The 21427-nt window shown below is 42.5% G+C and overlaps 1 protein-coding gene across 7 annotated transcripts; it reads left to right on the forward strand.

The window, feature by feature from the left end:
• The first annotated feature begins 5 nt into the window (after nucleotides 1-5).
• Nucleotides 6-21332, forward strand: Machr-a (muscarinic Acetylcholine Receptor, A-type). Of its 7 annotated transcripts, XM_072905456.1 has the most exons (8): nucleotides 6-2483; nucleotides 2578-2804; nucleotides 10185-10351; nucleotides 12234-13453; nucleotides 13859-14141; nucleotides 14697-14823; nucleotides 15027-15323; nucleotides 15582-21332. In XM_072905456.1, the coding sequence occupies exons 4-8, from the start codon at nucleotides 12967-12969 to the stop codon at nucleotides 16248-16250; spliced, it is 1863 nt and encodes a 620-aa protein (XP_072761557.1). In that variant the 5' UTR covers nucleotides 6-2483; nucleotides 2578-2804; nucleotides 10185-10351; nucleotides 12234-12966; the 3' UTR covers nucleotides 16251-21332. The 7 variants fall into 7 exon arrangements, with proteins under 7 accessions (XP_072761557.1, XP_072761559.1, XP_072761556.1 ...); XM_072905458.1 differs by lacking the exon at nucleotides 10185-10351 and having other exon boundaries at nucleotides 12268-13453; XM_072905455.1 differs by lacking the exon at nucleotides 2578-2804.
• The last annotated feature ends 95 nt before the right edge of the window (nucleotides 21333-21427 follow it).

Here is a 21427-nt window from a genome sequence, read left to right on the forward strand (position 1 = left end):
TTCAAAATTCTACATCTTTCCTTAAAATAAAATATTTCCTTATAAAAAAATGGGCCGATAAAGGAATCAGTCTTCTCATAAAAAAGAACCGACTGTGTTTTGCGGCCTGACAAGCGATCTCATCGTCGCTTCTCTACAAGTAATTTAAAGGCCTAAAAGTTAATATTACAATATCGGAATTGTATTAAGATTAATTGACGATTGTGCGATTTCTATTCGCGTTTATATATTGCAATCCAATGAACGCAAGTTTGCGATTGAAACGCGTCCCGCATTTAAAATCGCAAAAAGATCCTTCTTTCACGATAGGCCGAAATTTCGGACGGAGGACAGGACCAATGTCCTCGGTAACTAGGTAACGCGGGAGCGGCATGAATGGGCAGATCCAGAGTGAGAGCGCCAAATGCGCGCGCCTTCGAAAATCAAAATCAATGTAGTTCACCGCCGTGGAGTTCGCACCGACCTGCCTGCTCGCTCGCTCGGTCGCTCGCTCGCTCACTCGCGGATTGCCCACGCCCTTAGTGCGCCTCCCAGCGCGGAGGTTGTCGGAGTGCAGTGCCGTTTGTCGTTTCCCTCTGTCTGTCTTTCTCTCTCTTTCTCTTCATTCCTCTCATGCTTTCCCCTCTCTTTCGCACTGACATAACGTACACTATTTTAGGTACGTATACACACACTTACTTGCCCTTCTCCTTCCGAATTGTCCCACCTCTCTTATATTTATAATATCGCTCTCTTTCTCTTTCTCTCTATCTCTCTTTCTCTTTCCTTCTTTCACGCGCACACAGGTTGCTCCAATCATTCTCTCTTCCTCGATTCTCTCTCCTTCTCACTCTTTTGGTTTCTTTCTCCCTTGATCAAGTTAGTCGGGCAAAACCGCCCAAGAGAAAGGGAGAGAGAGAATAGGGTTAAATTACCACCCTCTTTCGAGAAGCTCTCTGTCTACCACCACCACCACCACCACCACTACCACCACCATCACCACCATCACCACCACCACCATCATCATCATCACCACCACTACTACCATCGCAGTCAGTCTTTACTCTGATCCCGCGCCAGCATCATCGGCGAGCTCGCGATTTACATGTGGAGCAACCCTCTGTGTCTAACGCGCACCCTCTCCTCTCATCCCATCTCTATCGTGCCTTTCTCTTTCTTTTTCCTTCCTTTCTCCTCGCGTTCTCCGAACGAGATCCCGATCTCTTTCACCAAATTTCATTTATCCCTTCATCTCGCTACCCCTCTCTAACTATTTCTCTTCCTCTCTTTCCTCTAAGGGACGCGTGAATGTGTGCCGCGTCCCGCCCCAAGCGTGTCAGGCCGCGTTAAACCATGCGTGTACCCGTGTACGCGGCTGTCAGTCGGTCGGCGACAGCCTAACGGGTTCCACGCGAGATAGATCGTCGGGACTTCCGACGACGAGCCGTCGCCGTCGTCGTCGTCGTCGCCGTCGCCGTCGCCGTCGATCGTACCAAACGGAGCGGCAGCCAGCAGCGGCATCAGCAGCAGCGATCCACGCCGGCATCAGAAAGTAGCCAAGGGTTCTTCGTCTCGCCGTCGTCCTCGACGATGACCGCGCGCCCGGACCGGTGCTCGTCCTCGCGCGAATCCTCCCGTCGTCGGTGATACGGGGGCACGCCGATACGCGCGCGCCGATTACACACGACAGACATGTGAGTGCGAGAGCGCCTTTTCTCATCACCCCCCCCCCCTCCCTCGCTCACCCCCGCTCAGCATCCCTCGCGCAAAATCCTCCGGCTGAGACGCACGGCGGAAAAGCCTGGAGCTTGCAACGCGCGTGCGAGAGAGAGAGAGAGAGAGAGAGAGAGAGAGAGAGAGAGAGAAAGAGAGAAGGATCCCGCGTCGACGAGGGGGTAGTCCGCTCTCGAAGAGGGAGGATCGGTCCTCGCCTCGTCTCGTCTCGTTGCCGTCGCCACCGCCGCCGCCGCCGCCGCCGCCACCTCGGTCCAGGAACACACCGAGAGGATGCGTGACGCACTCGACACGGGCGAGTATAACTCGGGGGTGTAGAAGGTGGCGATTCTCCCCCCTCCCTCCTTCTGTCTCTCTCTCTCTCTCTCTGCTTTTCTCCCTGCGTGTGCATGCGTGCGTGCGTGCGTCCGTCCGTCCGTCCGTCCGTCCGTCCGTCTATTTCTCTCTTTTTCTTTATTCGCTTTATTGCATAGAGTCGCGATTATCTGCCGGCGTCTTGGATAGCTCTCTTCTCGCGGAGCCGAGAGATCGGTCTCGCTCGTGTTGGGCGGGTACGGCAAACGAGCACGCCGCCGGACGACGAGCCACCCTACTTTTCCTCGGGGTGGTTTACTTTCTCGGGGCTACTACCTGGCCTCTAGTCGCGTCGCGTCGCGTCTCTCGCTCGGCTCGGCTCGGCTCGGGCCGAGAACCCTTAAATAACGCGATTACGACGGATGCGTATCCTCGGGTAATATCAATTTGGAATCGGAGAGCGTGTGCGTGTCGGGGTAAGTCGGAGTAAGTGATTTGTAGGAGTGCGTGGTCGCGTCCCGAAAAGAGAAACCTTTTCTCGACCCCGCAGAGTGTTTTTCGCCTTTTCAGTGCCTCTCTTAAAAGATCGTCCCGATAAAAGGTGTGTCGCGAGATTTGCAATGAGCCGAGTGGATCTCTCTTTTTCAATTTATTTGTAGACTCGGTGCTCTCGCGGATTTTGATTTAAAGGACCCTCGATGAGGGATACGAGATAAATAGACGCGGTCGTTTATGAGAATCTTTTTAAAGGTGTCATGTCGTTGAAAACAAGAAGAAGAGAAACACATTGATTCAGAGTAAGATCTCGCCACGCCAATCTGTCTGCAAGTACTTAATCATCCATTCATGTAGATGCTTGCATGAGAATAATTATTTATATTGATGATTTCTTTCGAGAATACAGTAAATTCGATAGATCAAATGCAATACAGATAGAGTCGCGTGCATTATCATAGTTTGCACACTTTGACTACCTCTTGCGCTTACTTAGCTAGATACATTTAATCAATTTCGACTTTGCCACAAACTCGCAACTAAGTTTCCGTCACAACATCCGTTTGCTGTAATCGTAGCCTAATTCGCCTTGAAGAGATTCGTTTACAAAAGAGACGGGACGGGCTTTTCGTTAATTCTATTACACAATCGACCAACTCGAAATCGCCGCGATATTTTCGCGGATGCAATAAGTCGGGTCGGTTGTTTATCTATAAAAATGCACGCGAGATTTTTCCGCGTTATTGACGAGGGGCATGGTACGTGAGAGTTTTTCAGTATGCGAGGGATTCGAGAATAACCGAAGGAGCGGAGGATATCGTTTTTCATTAAAACAACGTGCACCCGAGTCGCTATTTTTCTGCGGCTGTGCGCGTGTACGTGTGTCGACTTACAGGTTCCTGTTTGTGTGTGTGTGCGTGTGTGTGTATATGTATATGTATATGTATATGTATATGTATATGTATATGTATGTACGTGTACATGTACGAGTATGAGGGGCGCGGAGCAGCATTTATGTACACAACTGAGCGAGATATTGCACGTATAAAGTAATAAATTAATGGACAATCAGTGATTTTTTTAGTCGAGGGTATTTAAATGTAAAAATTCTATTTTATAATGTGCTTTCATATTTGATTGCAATCGTGTTATACACTTGTATTTTCGGGGAAATTGCGACAATTACATAAGGGTAGTAATTTTATTTTTCGTTTAATTCGTATTTATGTCACTCGTATTCATAATGTAAATTGAAAACAAAAAGCAAAATCTTTAAATCTTTTTAAAAAATTGATGCAACTGTGTTGTGAAACTATGGAAAAAATGCAAATGTGATTTAGATTGCTGTAGCGGAACGGGATTAAAAACAACACGTTTATCGATAATTTTGCTCTCATTCGGTATCGAATATCATGAGCGAGCCGATTGCACATAGTATGCATAAGAAAGGAAGTGATTTTTCAAAGCGAGCACACACATTTGCGACATTTACCGTACCGTGGGCGGAGTTGCACTTCCGCTTGTAATTCGCGACTCGCGATCGGTATCACCGACGATGCACACGCTTTACGTAAGATTATTATAGCACTCTTATCATATCATCACCGTTATGTCACCTTTGTCTCGAGTCGCATCAACAAAATTTGCCAACTTTGATACTTTGACAGCATCGAAATGCCAAGTTTTTTTTTTAAGGCATCAAAAGGACCCGGACGATAATAATTTGCCGTCTATTTATGATACCGTTAATTATTCTTTATTACTCGAAATATTTTGATATTATTAATTGACAATATTTTTAATATTTTCAGCAAAAACATTTAATCTAAAACAATCAATTGCAACAAAATTCGAAACTAAATAGATAAAAATATCGACAGTTTTTTTTTTTTTTTTTTTTTTTTTAAATAAAGAGCGACAGAAATACTGTAGCCAAAAATCGCAATGCGAAGATCGAATCGGAGGACGCACTATTTTGCGTGATGTCAGACTGCAATTGCAGTTCCGGTCACATCGCACGAAAGCTTTGAATTCCCTCGGCCCGGCCTCGCATTAGGTCCTTTCTTTTCAGCTGCACTTTATTAGACTTTCTGCACTCTAAGTGAAACCGTTGTAGTTTACGCTTGGCAGAGAGAAACGTGAGAGGGAGGGGAGGAAAAAAAAAAAGGAGGAAAAGAGGAGTGTAGACAAGTGCGGAAAGTGGCAGCCGAGGAGAGAACAGACCTATTATAATCCACGATAACAATCTGTCGCCTGTCCCACCTTTCAGCTGAGTATGACAGCTTCCAGCGATAATGATAATATTCTCTATGCAATTTTCGCCTTATCGGAAAGTAAAATATTTCGTTAACTTTAGATCACCTAAAGCTTTCTATGGTTTGCACAGCGTAATCTGCGTGAGAGAGGATTTTGAAAAAAACAAATATAATTCTCGAAAATATTTGTATGCAAAAAAGAATTGCGATATTTGTACGCACCTCATTCGGGGAAAATATTTTTGTTTGATTTTATGGCGTTTTAAAAAATCTATCAACGCCAGTTTAAATCGCATCGATTGAGGGATGAATGTATTTTAATCATGATCGCTCGGTATACGTGATGTTTCATTCAGGAAATAGAAACACAGGAAGTTCGTCGGTCTCCTGCAGTATTCAGAAAGGGAGAAAGAATAATGCTCCGACCTCGATTCTACGCGTCTCAAAGATGTTTGCTCCGTTCTTCTTTGACGCGAAGACGAGGCTTTAGCGTGATACTATAAAGGATGTATCAGAAAAATCGCGTACTTTCTCGCAATCGCGAATACTGAAAAGCTTCAGGGTTGATCTGTTTTTAACAAAAAGTTTTAGCAAAAACTTGTTTGGAAGATTTAAGATTAGACCAACTTATATTCTGCTTATCTCCCGCGTTCGTTATCAATCTCTTCCATTTTTATTTCCATCTCTATAACGTACTTTTATTATACAGCGTCTACTTTAATTAATTCAAAAATTTGTTTTATTTATTTCAATCGTTTTTTCTCTCAGTCTTCTTGCATCATCTATTAAAGCGTTATCGGGGGAAAAAAAAAAAAAAAAAAAAAACCTCTTTAAAGTCTTGCGCTAAAGAAAAAGCAATTCAAAATTCTCGTCTGCGAAAAGTAGATCGCAAGCGGATGCCTCTTCGATGCACCTTGTATATCGAGAAATACCTGGCCGGCAACCATGTGTTATACTCCTATACCGAATTAGGTGGTACATACATCTACCGTTTTCTCTTAAGAGACATCCCCGACCTAGCTACTGCCGCCGTAGCTATCTCTGATATATAGTTCACCTCATCGTCAGGTATGGCGCGCGTTAGAAGTAATTCGATCGACATGTCCCATTTATGTCTACTAGCGAGCAAAATGTAATAAAAGCCGCAGCGGTAATAGCGAGTGCCACCTGTTTCATTCTGGGGAAATTGGGAGGCATGCGCGACGATTGATATGCGATTCCTTTCTCTAATCCTTTTTTTTTTTTTTTTTTTTTTTTTTTGGCTTCATTTTATCCTTAATCCTGCAAATCCTCCTGGTGATGATATAGAACGGTATAAAGCTATATATTTCCGATGGGCGACTGTACGATATTATGTTGAAGCCTCTGGCCAATTTATTTTCTATTTGCTAAATTACAATCAATATGACTGATTACATTATCAACACAATCAAATATTAATTGAATTTAGGGCGCGGAATGTTTTTCTTTAAAGCGAACGAGAATATAGGCCGCGAATGAATTTTATTACATTTGTTAATAACAGGTAGACGCAACTTTTCCGCTCTCTTTCGCTCGAGATGGAGACGAATGTTTAGCGCGTCCGACAGGTAATGCTTTATTATTACGTTCCTTCGTGTAACCTTTCCGCGTACGGGGAACAAAGAAGTGTTCTTCATTAATGAAATATCAAAGGTTATTAACGGCGGTCTCGGTACGCTATCCGATAGACTTCGATTTTCGAAACGCGGTTTCCGCGCGCATGCTCCCGGAGAAGAAACTTTTTACATCCGGAGATCGGTTGACGTTAACGACGGCCGTGTATGATCGGGGACGGCCCGTAAAAATATGCACGGCGCAATTTACGCGCGCGTTTACGCGCGTGCAAGGAAACAATGTGTGTGGTATATATATGTATATATATATTTTTTTTTTATCGGCAAAAAGAGCAGCGTATCGGAAAATTTATTTATAGTTCAACTGTGTAGCAGCCGGGACAGCCGCAACGACGGCTGGCTGTAACGCCTAGTAATGAGTAGATTGATGTATATAAGTGGATCACGACCTTCTGCTATTCTTTTCCATTTTAGCCGTTAATAGTAGTAGGTTTCACGCATTGATGCGAGCGTGCGTTGTCAAAATCGGGCGCGAGACATCGCGAGAGAACATCTCCCCGATGAAGGAGGATACCCGATCTCGTAAAAGCTGATCGAAAGGATTAAGAAAGAGAGAGATTTTTGTTAATACCGCGCGACTTAGACTTAGTTAGCCGTAATCTATCTCGGATCACGTATCCCGATATATACTCCCGTAATAAAAGAAGCGGCGCAGGTCGACCGAAATCGATAGCCGATAAAAGTGTTTACATTATTACACGTGGTTGAAACATTATTTTTACATTTTCCGCGAGCCGATGCATTTTTACAGATCCTTCTCGGGATAAATATCTTTACGAAGCTCAATCGCGATTTTTTTTTTTTTTTTTTTTTTTATATACCATAGAACATTGGAAAAATAGAATAAAAGAATGTTAATTTTTCTTTTTTACATCTTTCTCACAATATTTCACTTTTGTATTCTCTTGTTACGAATTTTTGTGAAAAAATAAATGCATTTTGATTGGCAATTTTATACGATAGATTGATAAACTTAGCAAAAGATAATAAGCGAAATATTGAGCAAATGTTTTAAAAATTTCAAAAATTATTTAGACACACACACACACACACACACACACACATATATATATATATATATACATAAAATATAAATCTTAAAGTATTAAAGAGAGAGGCAGTGGCACGTAAACGCATTTATTTCGTTCGTCCTTTCATCTTGTTATATTAAAAAGTATTTCGCAGAATGCTTGATACTCAAGCAATTTCTCGCGTAATTGTATATTTATTTATTTCTGTACGCGAGAACTATGATATTCCGCGCGTGATATTCCCAGCACGTGGGAGCCGAAGAACTTCAACGTCCGATCGCGCGATACGGCGAGTATTGTGCATTATGTATTATTAGACACGCATCCTGGCAGCGAATAATCGCGAGCGGCCTACCTATCCACTTAACGGAGAATATCGCGGACAGAGTGACGTAAGCGATTTTAATACTCATCATCCACCGTCAGTATACACATATACGGATGCGCGAAGTAGATCTCTTTTAAAAGATCCCTCGCATTGTCCAACGATGAATGCGGACACGCGCGCGCCACGCAGTTATCTGCACGCGGCAACCCGTAGCTGTCACTGTCGTTATTTTATGAACGGCATTATGACCGTTTCTGTAATACGGCCTGGTAGCTCGGATACGATAAATGTTAAAAGTACTCGCGTACACGCGAGAATGCCCACCGTACTTTTCACTTTGTACAATCATCTATCCTTTAGAGACTTTAGCGACTGCATTTAAGGGTCCAGCAGTAAATATTTATTGATATTATACAGGTCAAGCTTCTCTCTCTCTCTCTCTCTCTCTCTCTCTTGATTGTCAAAATGATATCAGATGACATTCTTGTTTTAGTCGCCAGTCGATTGAATAATTTCTTTTGACAGCTCGTCCTAAATAAGAGACAAAGTCCTCAAGATCGGCCTGCGACGTCTTAAGGTAACTTTGTTGACGCGATTCTCCAGAATCTCACGTATTCCGATACAACGAGTGCGAGTCGTCTGGATGCATTAACAAACTAATTAAGGCCAGTGTTCGTTATACCGAAGCATACTGTTAACGAGACCGCGCGTTTCTATGCGTTTCTATATTTATTTATGGAACAGGTCACACGTGAGACGGTGATGTAGGGTCAGCCAGCAGCTACTATCCCGAGAGCAAGAACGTCCCTCTCTCTCTCTCTCTCTCTCTCTCTCTTTCTTTCTCTCCTTCTCTTGTCACGTTATAGCACCTATTCTCCAGCGGATCGAATACCGCCGCGAGGCGTTGTAACAATAGTTACACTATTGTGACACGCTCCCTGAAATGAACCAACGCCGACGGGGACCGGCGTTTTCCGCTCGAACGCATAACCGCTTTTACGACCCGGTAAAACCGGGAGAACGCCGGGTGGAGAAATCACGCGTGGTGTCTAACTATCCGTGATAATCCTCCCATGTTCGCGTACGATGTGTCACAAGGTCGATCGACATTGAATGAGAATAATTTTCACCTGTAATTAATAATGTTTTTCATTTTGTCAAATAAGCGCGGTCTTAATAGCAAACTTGCAAGATGCACATCTTTCCACGCCGCATTACGTACTTAATATTTCTTCTTTACGATGGTGAAAAAAAAAAAATTGAATTGTTAATGCGTGATGGGTTTCCTCGTAAAAAAAAAAAAAAAAAAAAAAAAACCCGTAAAGTAGCGATAGCGCTATCGCCAACTTTTTGGCAAGCATCCACCGCGATTTAAATGCCCTCGTCCCGGGACCATCTTTAACGCTCTGTTGCACTTTGATAGCATTGCTACCTACAATTTCCGGAGAATTTTAAAACACGTGTTTACGCTTCTTGAAATTTTTATTTTGCCGTGTGTTACACTGTCTCCGATTATGCCGTGCAAACAGCAATAGAAAGAATCTGAATAGCGAATAAAGGGAATATCGTGAAAATAGCGAAATGTCCTAAGGGTATCTTTATATAATAAATTCGATTCAATGAACTTTTCCATACGTCCTTATATGTGAAACGAGGCTATCTGGAAGGATGAACAATTGAAAGCCTCGTTAGATAGACGGCGTAAGGTAAAAATTACAAGCCCGAGCATCGATTTTCGAACGACGTGCCGTCACTCGCTTCCGATTATCTCGAGGCGGACACGAATGCCGTTCGACCTTCGCAAACGTTACGAGAGAAGCTCGATAACCGAGTTCGCGCCTACTCTCGTCGCGCGAGAAACACTGTCGCGGAAACGTTAATACCAACGAATAAGGGGAAAATACGTGCGCTTTTGTTCTCGCGGTAAATGTCGACTGGCGTAAAACGCCATTGATCCAGATATATACGTGCGCTGTAATATCATTGATTCCTCCGGCAGTTTCTCCCTGTTTTCGAGAAGAGAGAAATTAATTTTGGAATAATTCTCGCGAATATTGAATAAATCTGACGAGAGAATTAAGGGGGAAAGGTATATTTTCTGCGTGAATTCAGGAACAAAAACTTATTTATCCGCTCGCAAGATATATAAAACGGTTATATAAAATTACGGAGGAAATTACGGTTACGTAAAGAAGATAAAATATAATACTCAGCTCTGTCTTTACGTAAATATTTTCAAGACGACTTCTCAGCTCGATAAAAAGCTGAGAACGGCAAGCTTAGCGCTTGCCCTTCGTATAAATGTAACTCTCCGATCTTGGGAGAAAAGCCGTTAATCCAGTATTCTCAAAGCTCTCGCATAAACTTGCATTCGCAAATAATTTAAATATCGCTGGCGTTTCTATAATTACAGGCGTCGAGCATGCCATGCGCACTTAACGGGGAGGTAATCGCGTTGCACACCTGGCGCAACATGCATCCTTCCACGCCCTTGCCGCAGCAGCAGCTCGACCGCCTCGCCAGGGATATCGAACTGGCCGCATTCGATGAGGAATCTGTCGCAATTATGGCAGTTATCGAGTACGTTATTTCCCATCGTCCTTCCCAGCGTCCTTTCGCGGTAACGTCGGAAACTCGGCAAATTTTCCGAAGGCGGACGGAATCTTCTTCGATCGGCTCTTTGGCGAGGAGACTTAGGGGAGGGAAGGGAAGGGAAGGGTGGGATCCGAAGAATATTCTTTTTTCCTCAGTTATTTTTAATTTTAAACTTTAAGACCGTATTTTATTACCGGTAAAACCCACTTGAAATTAAATATAGGGGAATGAATCTTGATTACTAATTTCCGAAGTTTAATTTGCAAATGATTTTTCCTTTCCGACGCGTATCGATATTTTTCAAGAGAATCATAAATTGACGAAAGAATACGTTTCTCTAAATCTTCGAATCTCCTTTTTTAATCATTCGATATAAAAGTTAATTGCTGGAACAAGCGGGAAGGGATTAAAAGTTATTCGATTAACGCGTGCAAATGCATTTTATTTATCTCGTTTTTCTACGCTTTATGCAGTCTGCGCTTGTAAATGTCAGTTAATTGTACAAATTAATAGACTTGACGACTCGAGTCTTTCGGAGGCACACGTACATGGATCTAACTAAAGCCACTCGTGAAATTTCCTACGCATATTAAGGTTGCCTTCACGGAACAAGTGAAATACATCCGTAATTGAAGCGCCGTCGACCCGCCGCGCCGGTTGCATCAAGATCTCGCTACTGCGAATTCACGCCGTCGCCGTCGCCGTCGCCGTCACCGTCGTCTTCCTTCGCGGAACGCGATCGAATTGTGTGATTTTAGACGATAACAAGCCCGAAACTTTACTTAATGCTCTCACTGCTTCTACAATGTTATTCCGTGTAAGAGGGGCGCGTTACATAGGGAAACTTGGCGAATTTTCTCCGGCATATACGTGCATAAAATTATATAATTATATTTTATAATTATGCATTATATAATATTATATAATAATGTAATTAATTTTATTATATAATAATATATATATATATATATATATATAATATATATTCAATTTTTACTAAGAATAGCGGACACAAATTTGTTATAAAAAATTAAGTTTAAATGAAAGAAAATTAAAGAAAATTTTAAAAAATAGTAAAATATTCTTTTCTGCTGCTTGTTTTTAAATATAATATTCGAACGTGTACATATGACGCTTGTGATGCGGGACATACTTTTTTTCCTTTTTCTTTTTTTTTTTTTTTTTTTTTTTTTTTTATTGCGTACATGACACGCGTCTTGTTTGCGAGAGGAGCAAATAAGTAACTCGTTAGAGACAAAGTAGCGCGGTTTAGGATAAAAAGGCGCGTCTTTTGTGCGCATCCAGCGACGGAAACGGAGTGAAAACCCCGCGGCATCGGTTGCGCTTCTCACGGTTTACCTGTCGTGCCAAAGTACGACAAAAGAATTCTTCCTCCCTTTTTTTTTTCTTCTTTATTACTGTCAGAGTGCCTCTCGGTGCGCGTGCTGGCGGTGGATCGAGGATTAAGACGGCTCGTCCGTCGAGCGGAACTAGACGCGAGCACTTGTGTGTCGAGATCACAAACAGATATATAGTTGTGTGCCGCGAGAAATTAATCCAAAAGGAGACTATTTTTTTTTTTCCTTCAAGAATCGCAGTTAATCGCAATTAAATCGCGCAGACTTGTTTACGTTAGATTCATTAATGTATCATCGTACAAAAATAGACATGGAAGCATTTTTATAATCGTCACGTAGCTTTCGACGTCCGACCTTAAATTCTCCGTTGAATAAATATTGAAATGATTTAAATATAAATCTATCTATCTAAGAAGTAAAATATCAAATATCTGTAAAAAATAAATATTAACTAATACGATTCTATTTGAACGTTATACTATCCTCGCAACTAGTATATCATTTTTCAGTACCTATATACTAGCCCTACATCTTTGCTCATAGACTCAATGTCTCCGCCCAGAGGAGCAAGTGTGGGATGTAGTTGACACTACCTTCCACCTAGCGAGAGCACGACGACGACGGAGGTGGAGAACGAAGAGGAAGAGGAGGAGGGGGACGAGGAGGGGGACGAGGAGGACGAGGACGAGGACGAAGAGACGGAAGAGGGGAAGAGAAGAGATCGCGACGGTAGCACCGGCGAAGACGCCGTACACCGAATTCCCGGTGATATCCCGACGAGAAGGACCGGAAGCGTGGCGTTCGCGCGTTCGTGCGTGCGTACGTACGTGCGTGCGTGCGTGCGTGCGTGCGTGCGTGCGTGCGGGCGGGCGGGCGGGCGTGCGCGCGCGCGAACGAACGAGCGCGTGGGCGAACGCGCGCATGGTAAAGACCGGGCGAGAGTGAGGTGGGACCGTTTCGCGGAGGGGTGCCCCGAAGATCGGGGTACAGCGGGAAACGCGAAGGATCGTTCGCGAGAGTAGCAGAGGACGCGCGAACGGTCGCGGAGCACTGGAACGAGGGTAGGCGAGACGATTATTCGGAAACGATACAAGAGGAGAGAGAGAGAGAGAGAGAGAGAGAGAGAGAAAGGAAGATAAGAGAAAGAGAGAGAGAGAGAGAGAGAGAGAGAGAGAGAGAGAGAGAGAGAGAGAGAGAGAGAGAGAGAGAGAAAGAGAAAGGGTGAGAGATAGTCCGTCAGACATGAACGTTACTCCGCTGGTGGAGATACTCGGCAATGACAGCTACAACAACGCGAGCAACAACGCGAGCAACAACGGTCTCGACTGCGGCGGTGAACCTCACCAATACGCGATATGGGAGCGTGTGATGATAGTGGTGATCGCCGTCCTCCTCAGTCTCACCACGGTCGTCGGCAACATAATGGTCATGATATCGTTCAAGATCGACAAACAGCTGCAGACCATCTCCAACTACTTCCTCTTCAGCCTGGCGGTGGCCGACTTTGCGATCGGCCTAATCTCCATGCCCCTCTTCACGCTGTACACGGTGCTCGGTTACTGGCCGCTCGGGCCCCACGTGTGCGACACGTGGCTTGCTCTCGATTATCTCGCGAGCAACGCGTCGGTCCTTAATCTGCTCATCATCAGCTTCGACAGATACTTCTCCGTCACTCGCCCGCTCACCTATCGGGCCAAGAGAACGACTGTCAAAGCCGCTTTCATGATCGGTGAGTGTGACCGTCACAATTTTTTTATACAGTAAAAAATATATGAAATAATTTATACACTAGTCATTTTGCGATAGTTTTTACATTTGAACGTTATTCTCTTATTAAACTAAAAATTAAAAGTTAATAATATTTATGTGTCCAAAATTTTTAAACGTTTTTAATTTTTACACGTTAATTTGAATTAAAAAAATATTTTGTCATGATATCAATTTCATTTTTTTAAATTACAATTATCGATGATTTATTTATTAATTAAAGCAAAAATATCTTTTTGCATAAAGTTATACAAGTATGTAACTTTGCACAATAAAATTTTACTATGTGACGAATCGCGATGTATGCAATATGTGCTTCAATGTAAAATTCGCGCAGAATTAATATTCGTCAAATCATTTCCGCCAGGATCCGCCTGGGGTATATCGTTGCTTCTTTGGCCACCCTGGATCTACGCGTGGCCGTACATCGAGGGTACAAGGACCGTGCCAAAGAAAGCGTGCTACATCCAGTTCATCGAGACGAACCACTACATCACCTTCGGCACGGCCATTGCCGCGTTTTATGTTCCTGTCATGATAATGATAATCCTGTACTGGCGGATCTGGAAGGAGACGAAGAAGCGGCAGAAGGATCTGCCGAATTTGCAGGCCGGCAAGCAAGATGCGAGCAAGCGCAGCAACTCGAGGTGGTAACTAACCCTTTCAATTATTTCTCCCTCCGAACTTGTCGTCAGCACGTCACCAAAAAACGCAATCGAAACCCCCTGCACAAGAGAGATGGTAACGCGTCCCACGTGGAGGCTTGATCTCCCCCCTAGCCTTGATTTGATGTGACACAGGATAGATGAGATACACCAGTCAATGAGCGGTTGCGAAGTATTGTTAAATTATGCAACTTTTTTTCCTAAATTACGATATTATTTCAGTCACACATTTTTTACCTCCTTGAATATTAAATGGCATAAATCTCAAATTAAATACCTTCCTCCCCTTTTTTGTTACTTTGACGTTTCCTATTCATTTGATTTTGATTCTCGTTTGAAATTTGTGAATCCATACTGGCATTTATTTCGATGTTTTATATACGTTTAATTTTAATATCGATGAGAATATATTTTTTGACAAATCAACATAACGAAACGCTCCTTTCGGCAACGCGAGTGATTGATGTTTTGCGAATATCGCGAAGTCGAAAGGATTATTGCGACTCGAAATGTGCTTATTTTGACATTTTTTTCATGTAGTGACGAACCTTTAGATATGGAGGATAGTAAAAGACAGCGAAGCGAGTCGAGTACCGGCGAAGACGTCTCGCACGCTACGCACATCGCCGTTTCTTACATTGATAAGCACTATCCGCAATATAAAAGCGTAAGTAACAGTCGCACTTGTCCTCGTAAACTCTAAAAAGAAATCAAAACTATTCGTATACAATCTTTGTGCGAGTCAAAATTCACAATCATTATTATTTCGTATAGATAGCGTCTTATATTTCTCTTTAAATTTTCCCCATCAATTTGAAAAAATGCAAAATTAATTCTGATGGTTTAATCTTATCGTTTTCGGACAAGCAGCATAGGCCATTCTCCTGGACTTGGCTGAAGATGTGGTGCATCGCGTGGTGGCACAGCGGGCGAGAAGACGAGGACGACGACGAGGATGTCGCGGGACCGGAGAGCAGCCGCACCGGGATCGACCCCGACACGCTGACGCCGATATCGGCCGAGACGCCGCTTCCTAGCACAGTATCGCAATGTCCCTCCCTCAGCGCGATACAGGCCACGGGAATCGCCCTGGACAAGGCCGCGGCCCAACACGAGTACAAAAGGCCGATGCGGCCGTCCGATCTTAAGACTATCTCCAGCGATTCCGTACGTAACGCTCTTATCCGAGAATTAAAGTTTGCTAGGCATCAGTATTTTATATATATATATTTAAAAAAACGACCATTATACTGTCTTTTAGCTTGAAAAAAAATAATATTGCAATTAATGTGACTACTAAATAAATTAAAAGTTTTCTAAATTATTATCATACCATCATCTTAATTCTATTATTTTATGATTAAATCGCTGAAACGGATTATTTAAGAGGACCGATAATACGCACACGTTTCCTCCGTTTTCCAGGTTTATACGATTCTGATCAAATTGCCGAGCAACGGCGGCAAGTTCAGCGAGGGGCCGAGCATAAAGATGATCCATGACGAATCTATGTCGATCCAGCTGCACAGTATGATGGAGGACAGCGAGGACGATGGTGGTGGTGGTGGTGGTAGTGGTAGTGGCAGTGGTGGCCTCACCGTCACCGGCGGTCTCACCGTCGCTGGTGCCGGCAAGGTTTTCCGTCTCGGCGGTGGACCGAGCCCGTCGACGGCGGTGATGAGGAGGCCGTCGCAGATGCCGGACATCAGGATACCGTTAAACGCGAAAAACATACCGAAGACATTGACAACCGGCAAGGGTATACTGAGCAAGCAACCGAACAAGAAGAAGAAGAAGCTGCAGGAGAAGAAGGCCGATCGTAAGGCCGCGAAAACGCTGTCGGCGATTCTGCTCGCGTTCATCATCACATGGACCCCGTACAACATCCTGGTACTCCTCAAGTCCATCACCCAATGCGCGTGGTACATACCGCAGGAGCTGTGGGACATTTGTTATTACCTTTGCTACATCAACAGTACTGTGAATCCGATGTGCTACGCGCTGTGTAACGCGGCCTTCCGCAGAACCTACGTGAGGATTCTCAAGTGTAAGTGGCACAGCAGGAACCGCGGCACCGCGGTCGATCGGGGATGATATCAGTAACCGATGCGTTACTACAATCTTTTCGCATCGGTCCAATCCCCTCCGCTCGCTTCCACATTCGCGCACAATTGGAAGTCGACGACCGCGCTTTCGCGCGCATATACACACACGCGCACACATACACACACTCATATATATATATATATATTTATATATATATATATATATATCATACGCAAAGCTGCATTATTATTATTATTATATTGCCGTTTACTTTTCCTCCTTTTTACGCGTTTCTCAGAGCGCACGAAGAAACGGAAGCGAGGAGACCGGCCAACTGCCGCGAATGAATTCGGCGCTCGCGACTGCCAAACCACCCTGTTCCTATCGACGTTGCTCGAGTATGTCCGATCGTTCGGACACCGGATTTTCCTCAGATGTGTTATTTTTCTCCCGTGTGATATTGAATCACTAATAACGAGAGAGATTAACCCCTCGACGACCGCGTTTCTATCGTTTTCGCACCGATAGATCGGGCGCTATTTTTCACAATGGAAATTTATTAATCGTCAAAATTACGTCGATAATCTAGTTATCCTTCGATGTGTAACATCTTGAAATTTTCATACTCTTTCTCTTTTTAATGTAATTGCATTATTGTATAATTCCATTGATGTTTATTAAAATATGAAAAGAATAACGAATCTAATGTCTTCTCGTCGGGGGGTTAACGATATGACACACCGGTCGACGTGAGCGGGTCCTTACTTGCTCTACGCATATACGTAAGAACGGTTTGTTTGTTAACAATATTTTCACAGATATTTAATATCGAATTTCAACGGTACCGATATCGATTGTCTATAACGGGTCGCATGAATTGTTAATATACCGCAGTGGTTCTTAATCTTTTTTCGGGTCGCGGACCTCTCGGAGAAGCCGAGGGTTCTCACCTTGATTTTGTTGAAAACCTTGAGCGATTCTGTCTTCGGAAATGCAATAACATCATCTCATGCTCTATATCGGGAGATTGAGAAAAATTGAGGAAAAAAATGGCGAGCTCGCGGAAGGAAAAAAAGAGACGGACCCGTTTGCGTCGCGAGCCGGCCGTCAACGCACTAGTCAAAACGCACGCAGCTCCGGTCTCCGAGTTTCGCAACAAGTAACGCGACGTGGATACTGCCATGAATATATAACGTTCATTAATATCTCTCCGAGCTGCGCGAATCCTACGCGAGTCGCGCGTTCGGAATTACATTACGTGTCCGGTACGCTCGGTGCATCCGGGGGTACCGATGTTTCCCGATGCGGTTCGCCGTCGTTGAAACTCGTGAGAAACTTCTTCCGGCAGAAGAAAAGACGAGAACGATGACGAATAGCAACGGGAATTTCGACACGAAGAAAAAAAAGCTAAGTCGCACAAGAACCTATTTAAGTAAAAAAAAAAAAAAAAATATCGAAAGGATAACGAGATGATATTTATCTCTGTACGTCGCGCGGAGCCGCGACGGGCGATGTAAACACTCGATGTAAATTTTACGACGTAGCGAAGTGTAAAACTGTAAATGAATGTGTTTAAATGTAATAATGCGATGATGGGGGTGATATGTAGACGACTGGCACGGCCAGCGGAGGATACGGGAAGATAATTAGCGATTAGGTGAAACGAGAGAGAGAGATTAACGCTAAATCGAATTCTTCCGTAACTAAAAATAACATTCTAATTATACGTGCCAAACGAAGCTTTAAAAGATTATACCAAGATTATAGAGAAAGAGAGAAAGAGAGAGAGAGAGAGAGAGAGAGAGAGAGAGAGAGAGAGAGAAAAAGAAAAATAAACAGAGGCGAAAAGGGAGGAACGTCGTAGAGCGCACTTTCGAGGCTACTTGAGAAACGATACCGAAGAAGTATAGTTAATATATATATATTTAAAAAAATGAAATTAAATAAAACAAATAAAATAAGAGCACTGTGTCGACGAGCGATACACGACTTTAGCGATCGAAGGCTCGTAAAGTAATCAAAGTCAATCGTACGCGCGCCGACATGCCTATAGTGATCATCAAGACTGCGAGCTCTTCATTTCGATAAAATTTCACAATCATATATTTTCCTGATTCAATATCAAGTATATGTTGCAATAACATTTTTTTTTTTTCTTTTTTTCAATACATGTGTACTCTCGTTATTTCGCGCAATTGATTTTTCACAAGTCATAATAAATGTTGTAATTAATCATAATTTAGCTTTGTATGTAAAATTTATCGCTTTTTGAAAATAATCCGTGTAAAATGAATCTGACAAAAATTCTCTCGTTTCTCTGACAACTTTATCCTTCACCACTCAAAAGCGAGAAACATAATCGCTCCTGCTCAAGCGACGTTCCTATGTACGCGTCGGCACGCGTGCGTTTGTACCTTTGTACAAAATACCCACGCACACTAAACACGCACTCTCGCGCGCGATCAACATTACACATATACACACGGTGCAGTGTCGCGAAAAGTACTCGTGAAGGGGATACGCATCTAGGAGGGGGGAGGCGAGGCGCGTCGTTGAAAATCTCTACGCATCTTCTCTCGATCGATTCATCATTCTGCATATAATCCGAGAGATTTTCAGATACCCCCCCACCCGGTATATGCGTATTCTCAGCGAGAAAGGAACTCGATGACGTAATTTACATCAGGTAACGTTAATTACGAATGAACCTAGGTACATCGAGTGGACACAGTTGCGTGTCGTCAGTTACGTAATTAATCGAGTACAATTAATCGACGTATGATTTCGATTCATTATTCGAGTACTTTTGATACGAGGATTTGCGGTGATCGATTTAAAAGCCGTTACGCGAGCGATTGCACCGACGAATTATACACGACTTTTGTTTTTTTTTTTTTTTTTTTTTTTTTTTCCAAGGTGTGCGACAAACGATCGATGCCAATGTGTCTCTTGTAATGATAACGAATTTAAAAGCATTCTTCCTCTCATAAATGTCGAAGAAAAGTTAAAGGAGATGTCTGATAATATATAATCGAGATGTTATATACAAGCAATTTTCACATTCGTTAAAATATATTGTACATGTATCTTTATAGCAACGGTATATCTTTATAGCAACGCGGGAAGATGTGTCCCTCACGAGGAAACACTCTGAAGAAGACGTGTATCTGTATAATTTCTCGCGTTTTCCGGCATTTTTGAGTACGTCGCCGAATAAGGGAAAAAGGGGTAGCGAGCAGGATTCGCGGTGATATTTTTTTACCTTTATAGTTGATTCCGCGCGCGCGATTCGATCTCGATCGTGTAATGCGAATTATCTCCCGCGAATCTCGAAAACGCAAACGACATAACGCAACGTACGTACGTACACGTGGGCGCGATAAAGAGACGTTTTCGTTGCATTCGTGTTTTTTCATGAGCAGAAACGAAAGCGATTATCGATATATATATATATATATATATATATATATATATATATATATATCGTAGGTTTTTCGTTAAGCTTACATAGCGCATATCTATCGCTAACTTACGATTCCGAGAGCGCACTGAATAAACTAAATAATCGTCTACGATTTGAGATCACGTCGAGGAAAATCATCGTGGTAATGCAAACGGGGTTGTGTAACTGATACTTTTTAGAATTTCAGACATTTATATACCTCGACATTTTAACGCAGTTTGAATAAAAAAATCGGAATTTATATGGAAGTCCGGGATTATATCAAGGAGATTGATTATTTTTGAGGAGTAATGTAATCAAATCATGGTTGAGAGAATCTTATCTAAAAAATAGGATTCATTTTCCTTTCGCGCGGTACAAATTACATTAGAATATTTATTACACATTCCTCGGAAAGTAAATAATGCTAAAGTGTAAGATTATTAATATGGCAATTTTAGCATGGCAAGAACTTACAATGTTAAATAAGGAGTGTACGAGTATAAAGTGTTATCTTGTTACATAAGAATTCACGTTCCTCGAGGAGTGTCAGAAATAGCGTAACAGCTTGAGGATACATTCTACAGTCTGTCTTTACGCGATGAAAAGTTTGAAAGAAAAGATTATCCTCGAGTATGTAAAAAAAAAAAAAAAAAAAAAAAAAGCGTTCACCGATCTATCTCTCGCGCGCGCGCGCGTTGTATAAATTTTTTAATTATTTACTTTTCCACAACGGAGCATACCTTAAGTTTAGCTTTGCATTGAAGAGACACTTTGCACAATATATATTTTATATAATATAATAATTTCGATATTTATTTATATTATAAATGCGCGCATATCAAAGAGCACGATTAAGTTAACACGCGTATTTACGCGATGGATTTCTGAGCTCCGTCTTGGACTTCTGATCGAAATGTCTATGACTGTTTAATAAAATACAGCAGAGAGAGAGAGAGAGAGAGAGAAAGAGAGAGAGAGAGAGAGAGAGAGACACGAGAACTAGCGAGAATTGCTACGTACTATGCTACGATGATTAACTGCCTCTCCTCTTTATTTACGTATTTCCGTAGTATCACGTCGAGAACGTAATGTAACACACAACATACACGTTGCGCAAAGAAAAAGAAAAAAAAAAGAAACTCTTTCCTTCGTCGAAAATGCGTTAAAATGTACAAAGCGAATATATTTCATGATCGTGTGTTAAAATGTAAGAGATTTAGGTATTTTTCAAAAGAAATCTCAAACACATATATAGCGCATGTACCTGGGTACCCTCTTACGACACTGCACACTCATACATATAGTTATATATATATATATATATATAAATATATATACACTTGGAATATATATATATATACGCGTACGATGCGTGCTATTTATCTCAAAACGAATGTTCTCGCATAAAAGCGTACCGGAGATAAACGAAACGATGTACGACCTTTTTTTAATCGTAGATTATTGTAAACACCGATGTAATCAGTCTATGTTTATATACGTGTTTTATATTAATGAAGAATTTACGATTCGAGAGTAAAATGTATAAGATGCCAAAGAGACAGTGGTGAAGAAGATTTAAAAAAAAAAGAAAAGAAAAGACGAACGCGAGCGTGTAGAAAATTGTGTATCGCGATACCGATAGAGAATTTGGAAGAATATACTCCGTTGTCTGTGACAAAAAACAATGTGTTAGAAAGAGAGAAAGAGAGAGTATGACACTGTGTCTGAACACCTCTTTTGTGTTCGTATTCGATCCTCTCGGCCTGGACCCCCCCCCCCC

This window comes from Anoplolepis gracilipes, chromosome 14, assembly GCF_047496725.1.
Source record: "Anoplolepis gracilipes chromosome 14, ASM4749672v1, whole genome shotgun sequence".
NCBI lineage: Eukaryota > Metazoa > Arthropoda > Insecta > Hymenoptera > Formicidae > Anoplolepis > Anoplolepis gracilipes.

Bases quoted from the DNA above. Each gene is read 5' to 3' on its own strand.
- Machr-a (XM_072905456.1), top strand. From the start codon at position 12,967: ATGAACGTTACTCCGCTGGTGGAGATACTCGGCAATGACAGCTACAAC. The intron at 13,454-13,858 runs GTGAGTGTGACC...CATTTCCGCCAG, and splicing joins CAAAGCCGCTTTCATGATCG to GATCCGCCTGGGGTATATCG. The intron at 15,324-15,581 runs GTACGTAACGCT...TCCGTTTTCCAG, and splicing joins AGACTATCTCCAGCGATTCC to GTTTATACGATTCTGATCAA.